Here is a 16,830-nt window from a genome sequence, read left to right as displayed (position 1 = left end):
ATGGGATCTAGCTCCTCCTCCTATGCTCCCAAAACCATCTACCTGGATGTAGATGGAAAAGTCCAGAAGGTTAGTTGTTTATATATTCTAATATAATACTAGTTATTGATATAATATGTATTTATCCAGGACTACTGACAGATGATTAAAAAAGCACATGGAAAGAGACTACAGTATGACCTTGAACAAAAAACCAAACAAAATTGCTATGGATATGGCCTTCTAATGCATTTGTCAATTTGCCAGAAAAAACATTGTAATAAAAGGAAAAATGCACACAAATTGTGGAAAAGAAACGTTTCATATTGCATTGACTAAATCCTCAATAAGCTCAATATCCTAAGGCCATTAAAACTAGCTAGCCAGCAAACAAATTATAATTTGGAAATGGCTATGTTAAATTATAAATCTGGGCAGTGAACAGTAGCCAACATCTTGCATTTACAAACCAATGTATTTGCCTACGATATAGCCAGAGAGTTGGTATAACAACTTTGGTAGCTAGGTATCCAATGAATACATAAAGCAAGGTTGTTAATTTGCTGTAACAAACATTGGGCCTCATGCAAGAATCACTTTTTCTCATTTTTATAAATTTTCCTTAGATTACTGTTGTCAGAATCATGTAAGCCACACATTCCATTAATTTCCTATGTCAGCTCGCCTGCCACACACAACTTGGATCAAAGTGGCATTGCAGACTGCATTGTTTATTTGTTGCATTGTTATTGTATTTATTACTGCATTGAAATAAGAGAAAGTTTATCAACTGTCCACCATATTATTATGTTTACCAAAAACCAATGAACCACAGTCTACCCAATCAGGTATCAACCATGTGGTAGACAGCCCTAATCCCATTGTCTGTCTATCCAATGGAACCCACCTACGTTACCTTTTATATTGTATTATAACGAAAATCTTTGTTTAGGACAGTTGTCTAAAGTTAGGTACGGTTTTTTAATCCAACGTGTCACACTCATACAAGCCCTTCATACATATGACCATATGTTATATTTTTTTATTTATTGCTTTTACAGTGATGCTTAACCGTTTGTGGTTTTTTGTACCAATTACCATCAGTTCAAATTAACAGTTTTGGCGTTGGCTTTTCCCAAGCTGATGGATGGCAAAGGAATTTTTTGTGCCAAAAAGGTTGGCATTTTACAACAGATTTTCGATGCCTATCTCGAAATAGAGGACTTCCAAGAAATCCCTTGTCTCTCAAGTATTCTCGAGTGAGTGTTTCTGATAGTGAAAAAACCTTTGGCTGCACACGAGAGAGCATTTTCATCAATGTGACTGGTTGGCATTCCATAGTGATTGTCTAAATACATACTCAAAATAGACCACAAGCAGGGGGTGACAGGTCAGGGAAGTGCTGAATAAAAAAATACAGTATACAGTATCTTAAAACCCATAATATATGCATGTGGCTCCATTGTGTTTCTAAGTGTGCCAGGCACCGCCACAATAATCCGTATCCACTCAAACACATTAATATTTTCTGTGAGAAAAACATTGACCACTCTCACTGTGTTTCAGCTTCTGTAACTTTGATTTGGAAATCCTTAGGAGTAATTCAGATTCTTGGAAAACAAACCCCAAAGGGGTTACCTTTCAGAAGACTCCAGAATCATCAAAAAGGTTCGAGAATAGTAGGCATTTTATTTAAGGTATGTCATTTTCAAGATTGTGTAAAGAAAAGGGTCTACACTTAAGGGGTTAAGCAGCAGACCAAGCCCCAATGTATTAAATACTTTGGAATCTATGAAGGTTGGGAATATACAGTAACTGATTGTGGACACATACAGAGCTGCTGGTTCAGATCATTCAAATGAAAAGAGAGCATGCTGTGTACAGCTTCACAGGTGCTTGTGGCAGTGTAGACTGGGGTGACAGCTGGTGTGAGCATGTTTATTTTCTGACCACTGGCTGTCAGACAGCTCACCTGTCACGCTTTGGATTGGTTTTTAAAGGTACTTATCATTTTCACAAGTTTGGCGAGGTAAAAGGCCGAACCTCAAGCAACAAGACACGTGTGTATTTGACTGTGGGACGTTCCCTGCTTGGGGCATGAGGATGAGAACACAAACCATTATCTCTTACACTACAACTCTTACACTGCCCTTGCCGTCTAAGCTATGTAGGAAAGACCAGCATATGTCTGAAAATATGCATAAATTAATATAGGAGTAACATTATGGCTCGAGTCATGAGAAGCCCAGTAGCTGTCCACTTCATGCCAGAGAATCACAGTGTCTCATCTCTACAGTACAGTGTAGGCATAGAACAAGTGAATGCTCCATGTTGGGAGGTAATAGAGAGAATGCAGTTTCGACATACAGATTTAAGACACTATCCCCAAAAGGTCTTAATGAAGACTTAAAGGTACAATCGGTAATATTTTTGTGTTAAAACATTGTTACAAGACCACTGTAAATCCCTTCCTATAAGAGGTGTTAGTGCTGTACCAGTGCTGCAGAGAACAGCTTGCTGTGACATTTGCATTTCTCGGTCCCATTTAGGTGATTTTTAGTCGACACTGCAGTCCTTGTGATATCCGGGAGCTTCTGTGTTCTTCTTCCAACATCCCCAGGTCAGACACTTCCTCTCTCTCTCTCTCTCTCTCTCTCTCTCTGTCCCTCTCTCTCTCTCATTTGCTCACTAAACTGATTACTTCACACCACACTCTCCTTTAATTCATACACATTCTTTTCACACACTTATTATCCTTCACACTCAATCACTCTCTCCCCATGTTCACTCATTCACATAGGCACTCACTCTTAAGTGGATGGTAGAGATTTGTTTAAACAGAGATTTCTTGGTTCATCCTCAGGAACACTGCCATAATGCTGGTGGACCCAGAGGGAGCGCTGGTCTCCATTGATCCTACCATGCCTGCCAATTCTCCTCGGTAAGTCCCCCCCCCCCCCCTCTCTCTCTCTCTCTCTCTCTCTCTCTCTCTCTCTCTCTCTCTGTGTCTCTCTCTCTCTCTCTGTGTCTCTCTCTCTCTCTCTCTCTCTCTCTCTCTCTCTCTGTTGTGCACATCGCCTCTATCTTAACTGAATGAACACTACAAGCAACTGTTTCTGATATTAAAAAAACATACATAGATACATAGGTTACACACACACACACACACATGTATATATATCCATACCCCTTGGACCGTTCAATTGGACCTGAGACTCATTTGCATGCCAATTCATTTGAAACTAACACAAAATGTATTCCCACCAATTGCTCAGGATTCCAAAAGCTGTTGACATTCCTTGAATATTCTGTTCCACGTTTACATGATTGCATCAGCTAAAACCAGTCTGGCCATTCTCTGTTGACCTCTCTCATCAACATGGCATTTCTGTTGAAAGAACTGCCGCTCACTATTCACTATAAACTCTTGAGATTGTTGTGCGTGAAAATCCCAGGAGATGGCACCAACAATCATGCTACAGTCAAAATCACATTTTATCCCCATTCTGATGGTTGATGTGAACATTAACTGAAGCTCCTGAGCCATATCTGCATGATTTTATGCATTGCACTGCTGCCACACAATTGGCTGATTAGATTGCATGATTAAGTAGGTGTGCAGGTGTTCCTAATAAAGAGCTCAGTGAGTGTGCATGCATAAATGTTAATGTAATACATGTATTATGATACCGGTGTGCAGTACACTGATGTTACCTCTCCATTTTCTCTCTGCATCGCAGGAACCTGTACAAGGTCATGCCTTTGTGCTCAGGCCAGCTGGGAGGTACAGTATGACTGATATATTTTACCATGTAGAGCAGGGGTGTCAAACAAAGTCCTGGAGGGCTGCAGTGTGCTAGTTTTTGGGGTGTTCTGTGGTTCATTCAAGTCATTGATTGGTTAAAGTATCTATTCTCAAGGCCTTAATTGGCAGCTGATTGTAAGGAAACGACAAAAACCTGCAGACACTGCGGCCCCCTGGAAATTCAGTTTGGCACCCCTGATGTAGAGCTTCTCTGTTCTTGTTTTTCTACTTTTAAAACAGAATCCACCGTCACGTCAGGAAGTTATTTGATGTAATTTAATATTCATGAATTGCAAAAACAAGTCTATTACATTGTGTATGTGGTAGTGTCTGAAAATCCCCACCAAAGTGGGCATTATCAAAAAACTGGGATATACTGTATGTCAGTCTACTGAACCGTTAAGACTGATGAAACCTGCCCTTCATTTAAGACCTTTTATTCAGACATTAGACAACAGCCCCGTACACGGCATATTAACTGATTTGTGTCTTTTTTTCCCTTGCAGAGAAAGAAGACATGTTTCATAATGTGCTGTCTCAAGTGGCTGATCAGTTCAGCAGGTCATTTTCACTCCCCACACGACCTCTAACTTCACATTTATTACTTTGTTCAGGGGGTTTCAAAATTGGGGTCTGGAGACACCTAGAGGCCTATTAAGGAATTCCACGGTATCTGCAACCAAATTTAAAGATTTGTATTTCTAATTCCTTATTTCACAATATTACATATTATAATGTCGCTGTTTATAGACGACTGGGGCCAGTTCTCTTGGCAGGACATGGGCTGGTGGCCCTTTAAGGGTCATATTTTAGTTGGGGGAGGGGGATGGTGTTTGTGGTTGTGGTCGTTTGGGGTTCTTGGACCATTGGAAATAAAGGCGCACCTTGCCTTTGCCTGTCTCTCCATCTGTCTATTTATCTTTGTCTACCTTTAATTTCTAACAGCTCTAAAATGAGTTTTTGTGGGGGGTCTTCCTATTGCAGAGCTTTTCGTATAAATGAGCTGAAGACAGAGGTCACCAATCGACTGGCCATGCTGGAGAAGAGAGTAGAGCGTAAGTAACAACTCAATCTATGACAGTGCCCTGTGCGTGCGTGCGTGCGTGCGTGCGTGCGTGCGTGCGTGCGTGCGTGCGTGCGTGCGTGCGTGCGTGCGTGTGTGCATTTGACTGTTGTCAGAAACAGGTGTCTGTGTAGTAACATACCCCATGTTCTGATATGGAATCCAAAATTCACCAAGTGCTCATTGTGGCCACAACCATAGAGTGCACCTCGTAATGGGACGTAGTACTGTCCAGCCAGCGAGGATATCGTGGTACTCAGCTCTGCTGGTGGACTGCAGGGAGTACTTTTGGCAGCACACCCTTTGGAGAAGAAATATGCATGCCTGTGCTCTCCCAAATTGAGGTTCATTGAAAAAAATAATAATAATCATGATTTTTATTTTTTATTTTAATCCATTAAAATAAAAATAAAAGTGCTGATGTTTGTTCTGGGTTGGTTCTTGCAGTGGAGGGTCTGAAGGTGGTAGAGATTGAGAACTGCAAGAAAGATCTGAAGAAGCTACGCGATGAGATGACTACCAGAACAGGAGGGAGGTGAGAAAGGACTGAACAAGTTGGGGGTGGGGACAGAGGTGAAGGCGGACGAGCATGGCGTCATTGGCACTAATCATTGTGTCACCTTACACCAGTGTTGAGTCACTGGACTTAGGAGAGGCTGAAGACAATGAAACCTTTATAACTGGCAAATTAGAGCAACAGTGCAGAGGAGTAGTTTGGCCACTATCATGTGAATACTTTGAATTCAATGTAATGCATTGATGTGGTTCATGTTGTAAGTCACTCTGGATAAGAACATCAATGAAATGTAATATAGTAAGCCCGAAACCTGAAGGATACCAGACTGCTTTCAGCATGTGAGATTAATCCCTGTATATTTTCTCACAGCAAATGCATCCAGAACATTGCTTTTATTTATTCTTCATTGCCCTGATGGTCTCTACCATCTACCCCAGAGCTCCAAGAGGGGCATTCATGAATAGTTATCAGCAGTGAGGTGTATGGCTCTAGTTCTAATGCTATGGCTATGCGTAGAATTGTTGTAACAGCCAGTTGTTTAGTGCCAAAAATATGTTTCGGACATTATCCTCATAAATATCTATATACAGAACCACTCATATTGGTCCTTTGTTATGAACCTAGGTTAGGGTTGACCAATCAGAGAGGGTTAACTAAATGTGACAGCCAGTCGGTTTTTAAAAAAAGCACCTCAAATCTTCATTTTTCTCTTTCAAACCTTTGTTTCTTCAGGGTAAGCTGCACCTGCAAATACAACTTCTCTGATGACGGTAAAAAACTGTGTCCCAGGCGAGATGTTCCAAGCTACCCAAAGGTATTAATAATAATGATAATAATAATAATAATAATAATAATAATAATAATAATAATAATAATAATAACAAGAATAAGAATAAGAATGTAATGAAGTACATTATATTATTAGGTGCTACATACTGTTGTATAACAACCGCCAATTCTTGGAGGATGCATGCACAGGTACAGACAACAGAGAAAGTGGTAGCAAAAGTTGCCGTTGAATGTAATTTTTACTTTTATATGAGATGGACAGAGATTTTATCACTTTAACTATTGGACCATTTCCTAATCACAAAAGCTTCATTACCACAGTATACACTCTCCCAAGAAACCATAGAAGCCCTGAAGAAACCCACGTTTGACGTTTGGCACTGGGAACACAATGAGGTTAGTCACATTCAGATCAGCACACGATTGCTTAAGCCTGATTTTATTTTACATTCTCTGCAGCATCAGCTAACAATGGACAGTTTTGTTTATTGTATTCACACGGGCCACTGTCCTGGCCTTTACTCTAAGTGGCCTTCATTTGTATTTCATAGCGTTTATTTGCTCAGTTGAACTTGCTGTTATTGCACATGGATTGCGTTTGGAGTTGAACAGTGTTACTGTGTAGCTATTACCTTTTTAGCAAGCAAGCTATCACCGTATGTTTGGATGCATAGCTACCAACTCTCACGCTTTCGGCGTGAGACACACGCATTTGCCTGTTTTCACACGCACATGTAAATGCGTGTGTCTCACGCCGAAAGCGTGAGAGTTGGCAGCTATGTGGATGTTTTTAATCAAGTGTATGTTATTTCCCATATTGTGCAAGGGTTAGACCCTGAGTTGACCATGCTCTTATTGTGTATGGTTTAAATCCTTCATTGACCGTGGTCGTACTGTACACACTTTTGACACTGAGTTGACCCTGGCCTTATAAATTAAATCAGAATGTTTGTAAACAAAGGTCGCTAACATACTTCCGGGTGGCCACTCAGCCGCGGAATGAAGTAACGTTACTTAAAAATAGACTGAACTGTAGCTGTTTAGAAATAGTTAACTATGCCGAAATAGTGTTGTGTTTGGGATTGTAATGCCAAATGTAATCTGGCACACAGTGGATTGGGCTAGTAATCCTAGTAATCCGAGTCCGTTTACAGGGCGGCCTCAGGTGCTTGACACAGTCAATGACAGCGACACAGAGACGCCCGACATAAGTTTAAAAGTGTCAGAAACATGTGGGGAAAAAACAAAACCGGCAACTTCTTATTGTATTGCTCATGTCCTTAACAAATGTTGTTGGCAGCTAACGTTAGCTAATAAACACTAATGCTCATCGGCGGCCGTACAGAAAAACGCTAGGATGATTTTACAAACATGAAACGTTTTAAACCGGACCTTGCCTGTTGTAAAACGAGTTAGCTAGCTAGCTAGTATTGGTGATAACTTTATAGTAATAGGGGTTCCAATAACGCTAGCTACATAGCTGCCAACTCTCACGCTTTCGGCGTGAGACACACGCATTTGCATGTGCGTGTGAAAACAGGCAAATGCGTGTGTCTCACTCCGAAAGCGTGAGAGTTGGCAGCTATGTAGCTAGTTTGCACTGGTTATTCAGTTTATGATGTTGGCTAGCTAAAAGTAGGGGGCGGGGTGCTGACATCTAACACTAACGTTACATTAGCTAGCATCATATAAATCGTATGAATAAAACAGTTTTGTTCAGTTTTCACACATTCTTTTTATATTCAAACATTGACTTGGTTAAATGACCCAGAAAACACTGCCTACTATTCACATTCCTCAACCTTATCCACCCGGAACTAAGTTCTGTGGTGACCTCATGCCATGAGTCATGGTGATTTAATCTATTATACCTGGTTTTAATGTTGCATTGAATGTGGTTATATTTCTGCATGGCTTTTTTCCTGTATTGACCATGATTGTAGTGTTACATAATGGATTTGAACATGAGTTGACCATGGTCTTATTGTGCCTGGTTCTAATCTTGCATTGATTGTGTTGTGCATGTTTTCAATCCTGCATTGACCACAGTCATATTTGGTTCCTTTTGTTTTGATTCTGATGTGGCTGGATATGTTTTCAGATGCTGAGTTGCCTGGAGTATATGTACCATGACCTGGGCTTGGTTAAAGAATTTAACATGAACCCAATCACACTCAAGCGCTGGCTGGTAAGTTCCACACTGCTGTTTTTCCCATGACCAAGCAAGCATTAAACAGCCCTGCTGAAAGCTGGTTTTGAAACAGCTGGTAGCTGGTTGAGCAATTCAGACCAGACATGGTTTAGCTGGTTGCCAGTTTAGAATAGCTCCCATCTTGACATGGTTTGACCAGCTCAAGCTATGTTTTGAAAAAAACTGGTTGTTGGTTGACCAGCTCCGACATTCTACCAGCACTAGCTGGTTGACCAACTCATACCCAACCGGTCAAGCTGGCATAGCTGTATTTTACAGCAGGGAGTGCATCCGGTCAAGAAACGGTTAAACAACGCATCAACTGCATTCCTCAATACCTCATTGAGAAGGACAGACACATTCCGAAATCATCAAACACAGATTTGCGTATCACCTCTGCCTGCACTCTCATTCTCCTTCCCTTGTCTGCTATGTCTGTGCCTCTGCCTTGTACCAGCTTGGCATTCAGGAGAACTATCGCAGCAACCCATTCCACAACTTCCGCCACTGTTTCTGCGTCAGCCAGATGATGTACGGCATGATCCACCTCTGCAACCTGCAGGTGAGTCCGCCCAGGGCTGTGCAGAGGCGGGGGGTGGGGGGTTGGTAGGGAGGGCAGGGAGGGCAATGGAAGTGAGGAGAGAAAATGAGGGCTGCTTTTGTTTCTCAGGAGAAACTCACCCTCACTGACATGGGCATTCTCATGACCGCTGCTGTGTGTCACGACTTGGACCACCCCGGCTACAACAACACGTAAGTCTCCGCTGCAATGGAAAGAGGGCTGTGAAGTGTTCTGCGTGAAGGGTGCGTAGCCATGGAAATACCATTGCATGGGCGGCCTGTAGCGTAGTGGTTAAGTTACATGCCTGGGACCCGCTAGGTCAGCGGTTCGATCCCTGGTGTAGCCACGATAAGATCCGCACAGCCGTCGGGCCCTTGAGCAAGGCCCTTAACCCTGCATTGCTCCCGGGGAGGATTGTCTCCTGCTTAGTCTAATCAAATGTACGTCGCTCTGGATAAGAGCATCTGCCAAATGCCATTAATGTAATGTAATGTTTCTAAGGGAAAAATAGAGGGTAATTATTTAAAAAAATAACACACACACCACCACCACCACCACCACCAGGTATCAGATAAATGCTCGCACTGAGCTGGCGGTTCGCTACAACGATATCTCGCCTTTGGAGAACCACCATTGCGCCGTGGCCTTCCAGATCATCTCCCTGCCCGAGTGCAACATCTTTGCCAACGTCGAGCTGGAGGTTTTCAAACAGATCAGGCAGGTACGCTGAGAGAGAGCTACCCCTCCCACCCCCCACCCCCCCTTTATCGTCCTTTATAAAGACACGGTTTGAATTGACTTGTTATGGAGGTACAGCAACTGCATATTGTTTTGATTGTGAATTTTAAGCTGCCAGTCAGCATTATATTTCTGTATCATATTGCTTATCTTTGCCTTCTGCATTCTTTGGACTGAAATCCTCATGTCGCATTCTGAGCGACCTGGCAGAAGGATTTAAATAATATTCAGTGGACGACAACGATCTATGTTTGCTTGTAATCTGTTACAAATCTGTGTTTATGTTATTTATTTTAAAAAATATTGTGGAAGTACAAAATTGTAGACATTCTTTTAAGAGCTGTGTGTTTATTGATCTAGACAGCTGTGTGTAATGACCAGATTTGACCATTAGAGTTATGTAAGTTGCGGGGGTGTGTTTTGGTTCAAATCTGGCAGGCCATCATTACTCTGATTCTGGCCACTGATATGGCCAGGCATGGGGAGATACTGGACTCCTTTAAGCAGAAGGTGGACAACTTTGACTTCACCAACGAGGAGCATGTCAGATGCGTGCGTATCGCCTACCTCAACGCTTAAATATTTATTTGGTTCCAACATGTAATGTGACCTGTCGCTTCTGGCCCATCTCTTATTCAACTGTGTGAAAATAATTCAGCAAATGATTTAACCCTTGTGTAGTCTGAACATTCTGTTATACCCCCCTTGTCCTAAGAGTAACTTTGTCATCAAATTTCAAGTTGAAAAAAGATCATTTAGGGGGGTTTTATCTGCTGTTAAACATAGTGGCGGGTCATTTTTGACCCTTAAGACAACACAAGGGTCAATTAGCATGCATGAAAGATCCAGCCAATCACTGCCTTGGTAGTGGTGAGAAAATCATATTGTTCTATCTTTCTCTTTATGTCTGTGTGTGTGCTTTATTGTGTATATGCATGCACTGTATATGTGTGCGTGCCCATACATGTGCGTGTACACACTCATATGTGTATTTGTGCATACGTGTGTGTGCATGTGTGAATGCACCCCCGCCTGCATGCACGCACAGCTGAAGATGGTTTTGATCAAGTGCTGTGACATCTCCAACGAGGTGCGGCCGACCGAGGTGGCTGAGCCCTGGGTGGACTGCCTGCTGGAGGAGTACTTCTTACAGGTGAACGCATTCCACAGATGATTCTGTGTGTGTCCGCAGTAAAAAAGACAAAACTATGCTACAGGTGGTTAAGGTACATGACTGGGACCCGCAAGGTCGGTGGTTCGATCCCTGGTGTAGCCACAATAAGATCCGCATAGCCGTTGGGCCCTTGAGCAAGGCCCTTGCTCCTGGGGAGGATTGTCTCCTGCTTAGTCTAATCAACTGTACGTCGCTCTGGATAAGAGCATCTGCCAAACGCCATTAATGTAATGTAATGTGAAATAGAGCAGGGTTCAGTAACACGGCTTTGTTTCTGCTCTCGACCCGCCGCGCCGTCTGTCAGAGCGACAGAGAGAAAGCCGAAGGACTGCCTGTCGCTCCGTTCATGGACCGGGACAAAGTCACCAAGCCCACGGCGCAGATCGGCTTCATCAAATTCGTGCTCATCCCCATGTTCGAGACTGTCATGAAGGTGTGTGTGTGTGTGTGTGTGTGTGTGGGTAGGAGATGCAAAACATCTCTCACAAATGTTTTTTTTCATTATTCAATTGCCTGGCAGAATCTCTCTTTCATGGAGGACTGCTTCCAATATCTTCCAAGTTAATTGTGCAAAATACTTGGCTCGACAATACGGCTGCCTGTCCTGGCGCCCGGAACGTTCTCGTTCCTGTGCCGTTTCTCACTCGCTACACACAACTTGCTCTGCTCTAGACTTACACATTTCATAAAAAATGCTCGGTTGCTAGACGGTAAAGGCATGAGACGCAGGTCCAGATTTGGCAGCGAGCGAGACTCGTGAGTTTAAACGGCTCCGCGTCTCCCCAGCTCTTCCCTCAGGTGGAGGAGGTCATGGTGCAGCCCCTGAGGGACTCCCGCGACCACTACGAGGAGCTGAAGCAGATCGATGATGCCATGACCGAGGTAAGCTCTCTACTCCTTCCCCCCGCCCACACACAGAGTGCTAGATGACTTTCCTGTAGTGTTCAGCGTGTGCGTGTGTGTGTGTGTGTGTGCGCCCATGAGCACGTGTATGCACAAGCACGAGTGTGTATGTGTGGGTGCTCACGCGTGCTCGTGGTAGTTTGTGCATGCCATCTGTAAGGGATAGCCGGCGATAACCCTTCAGCATTTCCTGGCTACGCGAGCAGCCACAGCTTATTTGCTTTCTCCGTCTTATAGCACTGAGACATGGCGTGTCGTGTGTCCGAAAAGCACAGGGGCTGCGCGTAGTTTGGCTCTCTCTCTATCTGCCTGCCTGCTCGGCTGAAAGTCAGGCCCCCTGGTCTCTGCATACTAACATAATGGTGTGTCTTCTGTCCTACGTGAGGCACAGAAGAAAAAATCTGAAAACATGTCATTAGGAGGGAAGAAGAAATAGTTTCGCCCGTGAGCTCAGTGCAGGTGCGTAAGTGCCAGTTCTGCGTGTCCTCTGTTTTCTGCTTCCTTCAGCGCCGTTAATATCTTTCTCCCTTTCCCTTTTCCCGTGAACAACCCCCAATCCACTACCCAGAGACTAAGGAGCACCGCAACCATCTGACTAGTGTCATCCAACGCACAGCATTTTCATCACTTTGCAATGCACTTCCTTGTGTGTATATGAGAGAGAGAGAGAGAGAGAGAGAGAGAGTGTGTGTGTGAATGAGTGAGAGAGAGAGCGAGAGAGCTTGCTGGTAACTATAATATATTGTTCAGTATGTTTGTATCCGTGGCGGCACGGATGGTGCAGTGGGTAGCACTGCCGCCTCACAGCAAGGAGGTCCTGGGTTCGAATCCCCGTCGGCCGGGGCCTCTCTGTGCGGAGTTTGCATGTTCTCCCCGTGTCTGCGTGGGTTTCCTCCGGGTACTCCGGTTTCCTCCCACAGTCCAAAGACATGCAGGTTAGGCTGATTGGAGAGTCTAAATTGCCCGTAGGTATGAGTGTGTGAGTGAATGGTGTGTGTGCCCTGCGATGGACTGGCGACCTGTCCAGGGTGTATTCCTGCCTTTCGCCCAATGTGTGCTGGGATAGGCTCCAGCCCCCCTGCGACCCTGTTCAGGATAAGCGGGTTCAGATAATGGATGGATGGATGTTTGTATCCCCTCTGTTTTTTTCAGCAGGGGATACACTCATAACCTCTCAAGGTTGGATTTCATAAATAACTACTTAGTCATGGTTTTATAAGTAAGCCACTATTAAGATACAATTCGACCATCATTTTAGAAGCTGCTTACACTTGACTCACCAAAGTCTGACTTGGAAGTACATACTTGGAATCTACTAGAAGTGCTTAAAATGTCAGCATGACTGGTCTCTCATTTCAGGATAAAGTTACAGATCCTCTACTTTCCTTCCTGTTTTTGTTGCAGCAGACTCGCACTCCGGGCTGAATAAAGCAAAGTGGTGAAAATGTGTGCTGTCAGAGCGCTTTGAGAGCAGAGGGTCCTCTGAGTATCCTGCCCCCCCTACAGTAACACAATATAAATGACAAAATAATCACAAGAAAAGCTACCATCAATGGCTAGCTGGGTTGGCTGGGTACCATTCTCCGCACAGTCAATGCATGGCCTTCGGTCGAAATGAGACCACACGAGAAACGTCCTTTATGCGTAGACTTTGCATGCCGTTTGCTTTCTTAGAGAGTATTTCCGGTAAGGGGTGTTGTGGGATACGGACCCCTCCCGTGTAAGCCCGCCTCTCTGTGCTGTGCTGTCGCCTTGATTTCAGGTGCCCCGGAATTCCTCCAGCTCTGTCCTCCTGTGTCCTCGCATGAGCCCGGTCACGCGCCTGCAAAGGGGGGACGTCTCCCGCTGCGGCCTCACGCCCATCCCACACCTGCCCCGAAGACCCAGCCACCTGCTGGGGCCCGACTTCTACTCTTCGCCTCACACCTGAAAGACCCGCGCGCCCACGCCCCCCCGGTCCGGTCCCTCCACTGAGACGTGCCCATAGCCCCGTTTTACATCGCATCGTGAATCTCTTACAGCCTGATGGTGGCAGCAGCGCTGCAGAATCGGGCTGCCACCACTCCCTGACCCACCCACTGACCCACTCCCTGACCCGCTCCCTGACCCACCCACTGACCCACCCACTGACCCACTCCCTGGCCCACTCCCTGCCCCGCTCCCTGACCCACCCACTGACCCGCTCCCTGACCCACTCCCTGCCCCGCTCCCTGACCCACCCACTGACCCACCCACTGGCCCGCTCCCTGACCCACCCACTGACCCACCCACTGACCCGCTCCCTGACCCACTCCCTGACCCACCCACTGACCCACCCACTGACCCACCCACTGACCCACCCACTGACCCACACCCTGGCCCGCTCCCTGACCCACCCACTGACCCACCCACTGACCCACTCCCTGGCCCGCTCCCTGACCCACCCACTGACCCACCCACTGGCCCACTCCCTGCCCCACCCACTGACCCACCCACTGACCCACCCACTGGCCCACTCCCTGCCCCACCCACTGACCCACCCACTGGCCCGCTCCCTGGCCCACTCCCTGACCCACCCACTGACCCGCTCCCTGACCCACTCCCTGCCCCGCTCCCTGACCCACCCACTGACCCACACCCTGACCCACTCCCTAACTAACACCCTGACCCACTCCCTGGCCCACTCCCTGACCCACCCACTGACCCACTCCCTGACCCACACCCTGACCCACCCACTGACCCACTCCAAGACCCACTCCCTAACTAACACCCTGACCCACTCCCTGACCCACACCCTGACCCACCCACTGACCCACTCCAAGACCCACTCCCTAACTAACACCCTGACCCACTCCCTGAGCCACACCCTGACCCACTCCCTGACCCACACCCTAACTAACACCCTGACCCACTACCTGGCATCATTGTACTTGCTGATGCCCATCTTTTTGTTCACAGGTAGAACATTGTACCGCACAGAATATTTTCAGTCCCCTTTCAGTTGAGAGTACTTTAAGATAAATGAAAAGCTAAGTGTGACAGCCTTAGAAAGGGAGGCTGTCACAGGCAGGTTTTTCCCCCGTATAGCAGCCATATCCTTCAGTGGGTCCACTTCCTGCCTCTGGCCACCAGGAGGACACGGTCACCTCTGACCACACCAGCTTGTGGAAGAGGGTGAAAGCAGGGGGTAGTATAGCAGTGTACCTCAGATTTGTTTGTATGTAGGAGAGTAAAGCTTCATGAACTTAATTTTGATCAACCATGTAATCAGTCACTGAATGTGACAACCGGTTTCATTGTCCATAGATGGACAAGCGGCCATTGGTTCCATTATTTATCCATTGATAATCCACACAACCTTCATTCACTGTTGCGTAGAATTCTTTGTCTTGACGAATTTAAGTTATCAGTGTGTGATCTCTTCCCTTTAAGAACAGGGACAGGTAGTTCTGCTGTTCAGATGCTTCGTATTTAATCTAAAGGTTGTCCTGAGCACAGGGAGTTTGATTTAAATTCATGTATTTCCTTTTACTGACGTGACGGGCACTACCCCAATAAAAAGCAATATAATGTAATTCAAGAAATGTTTCATAATATCCTTTATGTCAGTTATGTGGCCGCCAATTTCATAGGCCTTTTCTATTTTCACACATCTTGACTGTACACATATTATGGAATGCATTTGCAATATGAGTACTTCTGTAGTGTGTTGTTTGATACATGCATTTCATTTCCAGTTATGAATGTAGCAATAGTTCATGTTTCAAAAAAGGCCTCACAGTGTATTTTGATACACTGAAAAAGTGCTATTCCTTAATATTTGTATTTTTGCTTTTTCATTTAGTACTTCGACCTGTTTCTAAAGGTGCAGCTTTTGAATATTTTTAGTTAGCATGTAACGTATGTTGCAATTACTCTGTTATTCTTTAAGTAGTGTTAACGAGAAGCCCAAAGACAGTTAACTATTCAAAGACGACACAGCTCATAACTTCTCTGGGGTTTGTGTGGTTTTTTTGTGGTTGTTATTTTTATGAGTGAGTTGATTAAAATATTTCTTCCATTGCGTTCTTGTTCTACTATAGAATCAGGGTCTTCATTCGTCTTATCATGACTTCATGTATTTTGCCGTTGGGGGTACTTTCGGGACGAGTTACTGACTAGCTGGCATCACCTCATTCAGTAGATTCAAATAAAATATTTATATTACGGAAAACACAGGACGTGAGAATACTAGCTTAGTTAGTGTTCATTTGACTTTCGCTGTCTAATTATTTTGATTTATCAACTGCATCCTGAAGTATCCTTTATTCAGTGCACTTCAGCTACCTGCTGAAAAAGCATTATGTTTTGACACAAGTGGCTGGGATGTACCTCGCAGTAGTTCCGGCGGGCCCGTGTTGCCATGACTCCTAAATAGCTGTTTGTGTGGATTTGGCGTGCGCCATTGTTCGGCGTTGAAAAGGAGGTGGTTTTGAAAGGTCTGGAGGGTTGTTCCGCAGGGTCAGAAAAACAGGCCGCGCCCCTTGCTTTCATACTGCGCGTCTTTTTCTCTCAAGAACACCAGCATCTCTTGTCCCTCCCGTTCCTGGATATCCTATTTTTTTTTTTCAGGAGGGAACCCGTAAGCAGGAGGCACGATTTCAGTCGGCTAGCCTCACGTGTCGAAACACGCCTGGTGTTTTTATGCGTACCCGACCCACCTGGGGTTGTCATTAACGCACGAGACTTTGTGCGGGGGGGCAGGGGGGGTGTAAGGTAGCCGTTTGTACTCCTAGGTACTAAAAAAGAGGGCGGCAGTGGTTTTATTTGGAGAAACATCTTTTTCCGTCCTTTTTCATTACGAACTTTAAGGTGCTGTGCTGCACACCTCTTCCTGAGAGCTAGGACTGTTTTCCCAAAGCCCGGGGGTTATCTGCCTGTACTTTCCTTACAGACCCGCTCCGGAGAGCCGTTCAGCTCCGAGGAGATTAGGGCTGATATATAGCCCTCATAAATCTGGAGAAATTAAAGGCTTCTGTGCTATTTAACGTTTACTGCAGGCCCACAGCCACTAAGACTTTTTAATAATAAACAAGTGCTCTATGAGAGGGAGACAGAGGAAGAGAAGGGGACGGTGAGCCTTAAAGTTGT

At 45.1% G+C, this 16,830-nt stretch overlaps 1 protein-coding gene across 1 annotated transcript; it reads left to right on the top strand.

Annotated features, from left to right (window-relative positions):
* On the top strand, positions 1 to 13,822 carry pde9ab (phosphodiesterase 9ab). The gene is made up of 18 exons (XM_061248871.1): positions 1 to 69; positions 2,529 to 2,599; positions 2,843 to 2,920; positions 3,720 to 3,763; positions 4,291 to 4,345; positions 4,769 to 4,839; positions 5,295 to 5,382; positions 6,097 to 6,178; positions 6,475 to 6,549; positions 8,255 to 8,341; positions 8,802 to 8,906; positions 9,015 to 9,097; positions 9,471 to 9,627; positions 10,083 to 10,196; positions 10,693 to 10,797; positions 11,123 to 11,251; positions 11,605 to 11,700; positions 13,484 to 13,822. Exons 1-18 carry the CDS (start codon positions 1 to 3, stop codon positions 13,649 to 13,651), a joined length of 1,677 nt encoding a protein of 558 aa, XP_061104855.1. The 3' UTR covers positions 13,652 to 13,822.
* Positions 13,823 to 16,830: the final 3,008 nt, after the last annotated feature.

This window comes from Conger conger, chromosome 7 (assembly GCF_963514075.1).
Source record: "Conger conger chromosome 7, fConCon1.1, whole genome shotgun sequence".
Lineage (NCBI taxonomy): Eukaryota > Metazoa > Chordata > Actinopteri > Anguilliformes > Congridae > Conger > Conger conger.
The sequence above is the reverse complement of the archived record's forward strand: the minus strand, read 5'-3'. Positions and strand labels throughout refer to the sequence as shown.

Coding starts and splice junctions, on each gene's coding strand:
- pde9ab (XM_061248871.1), top strand. CDS start 1: ATGGGATCTAGCTCCTCCTCCTATGCTCCCAAAACCATCTACCTGGAT. Junction 3,764..4,290: donor GTGCTCAGGCCAGCTGGGAG/GTACAGTATGAC, acceptor TTTCCCTTGCAG/AGAAAGAAGACATGTTTCAT. Junction 4,346..4,768: donor GTGGCTGATCAGTTCAGCAG/GTCATTTTCACT, acceptor TTCCTATTGCAG/AGCTTTTCGTATAAATGAGC.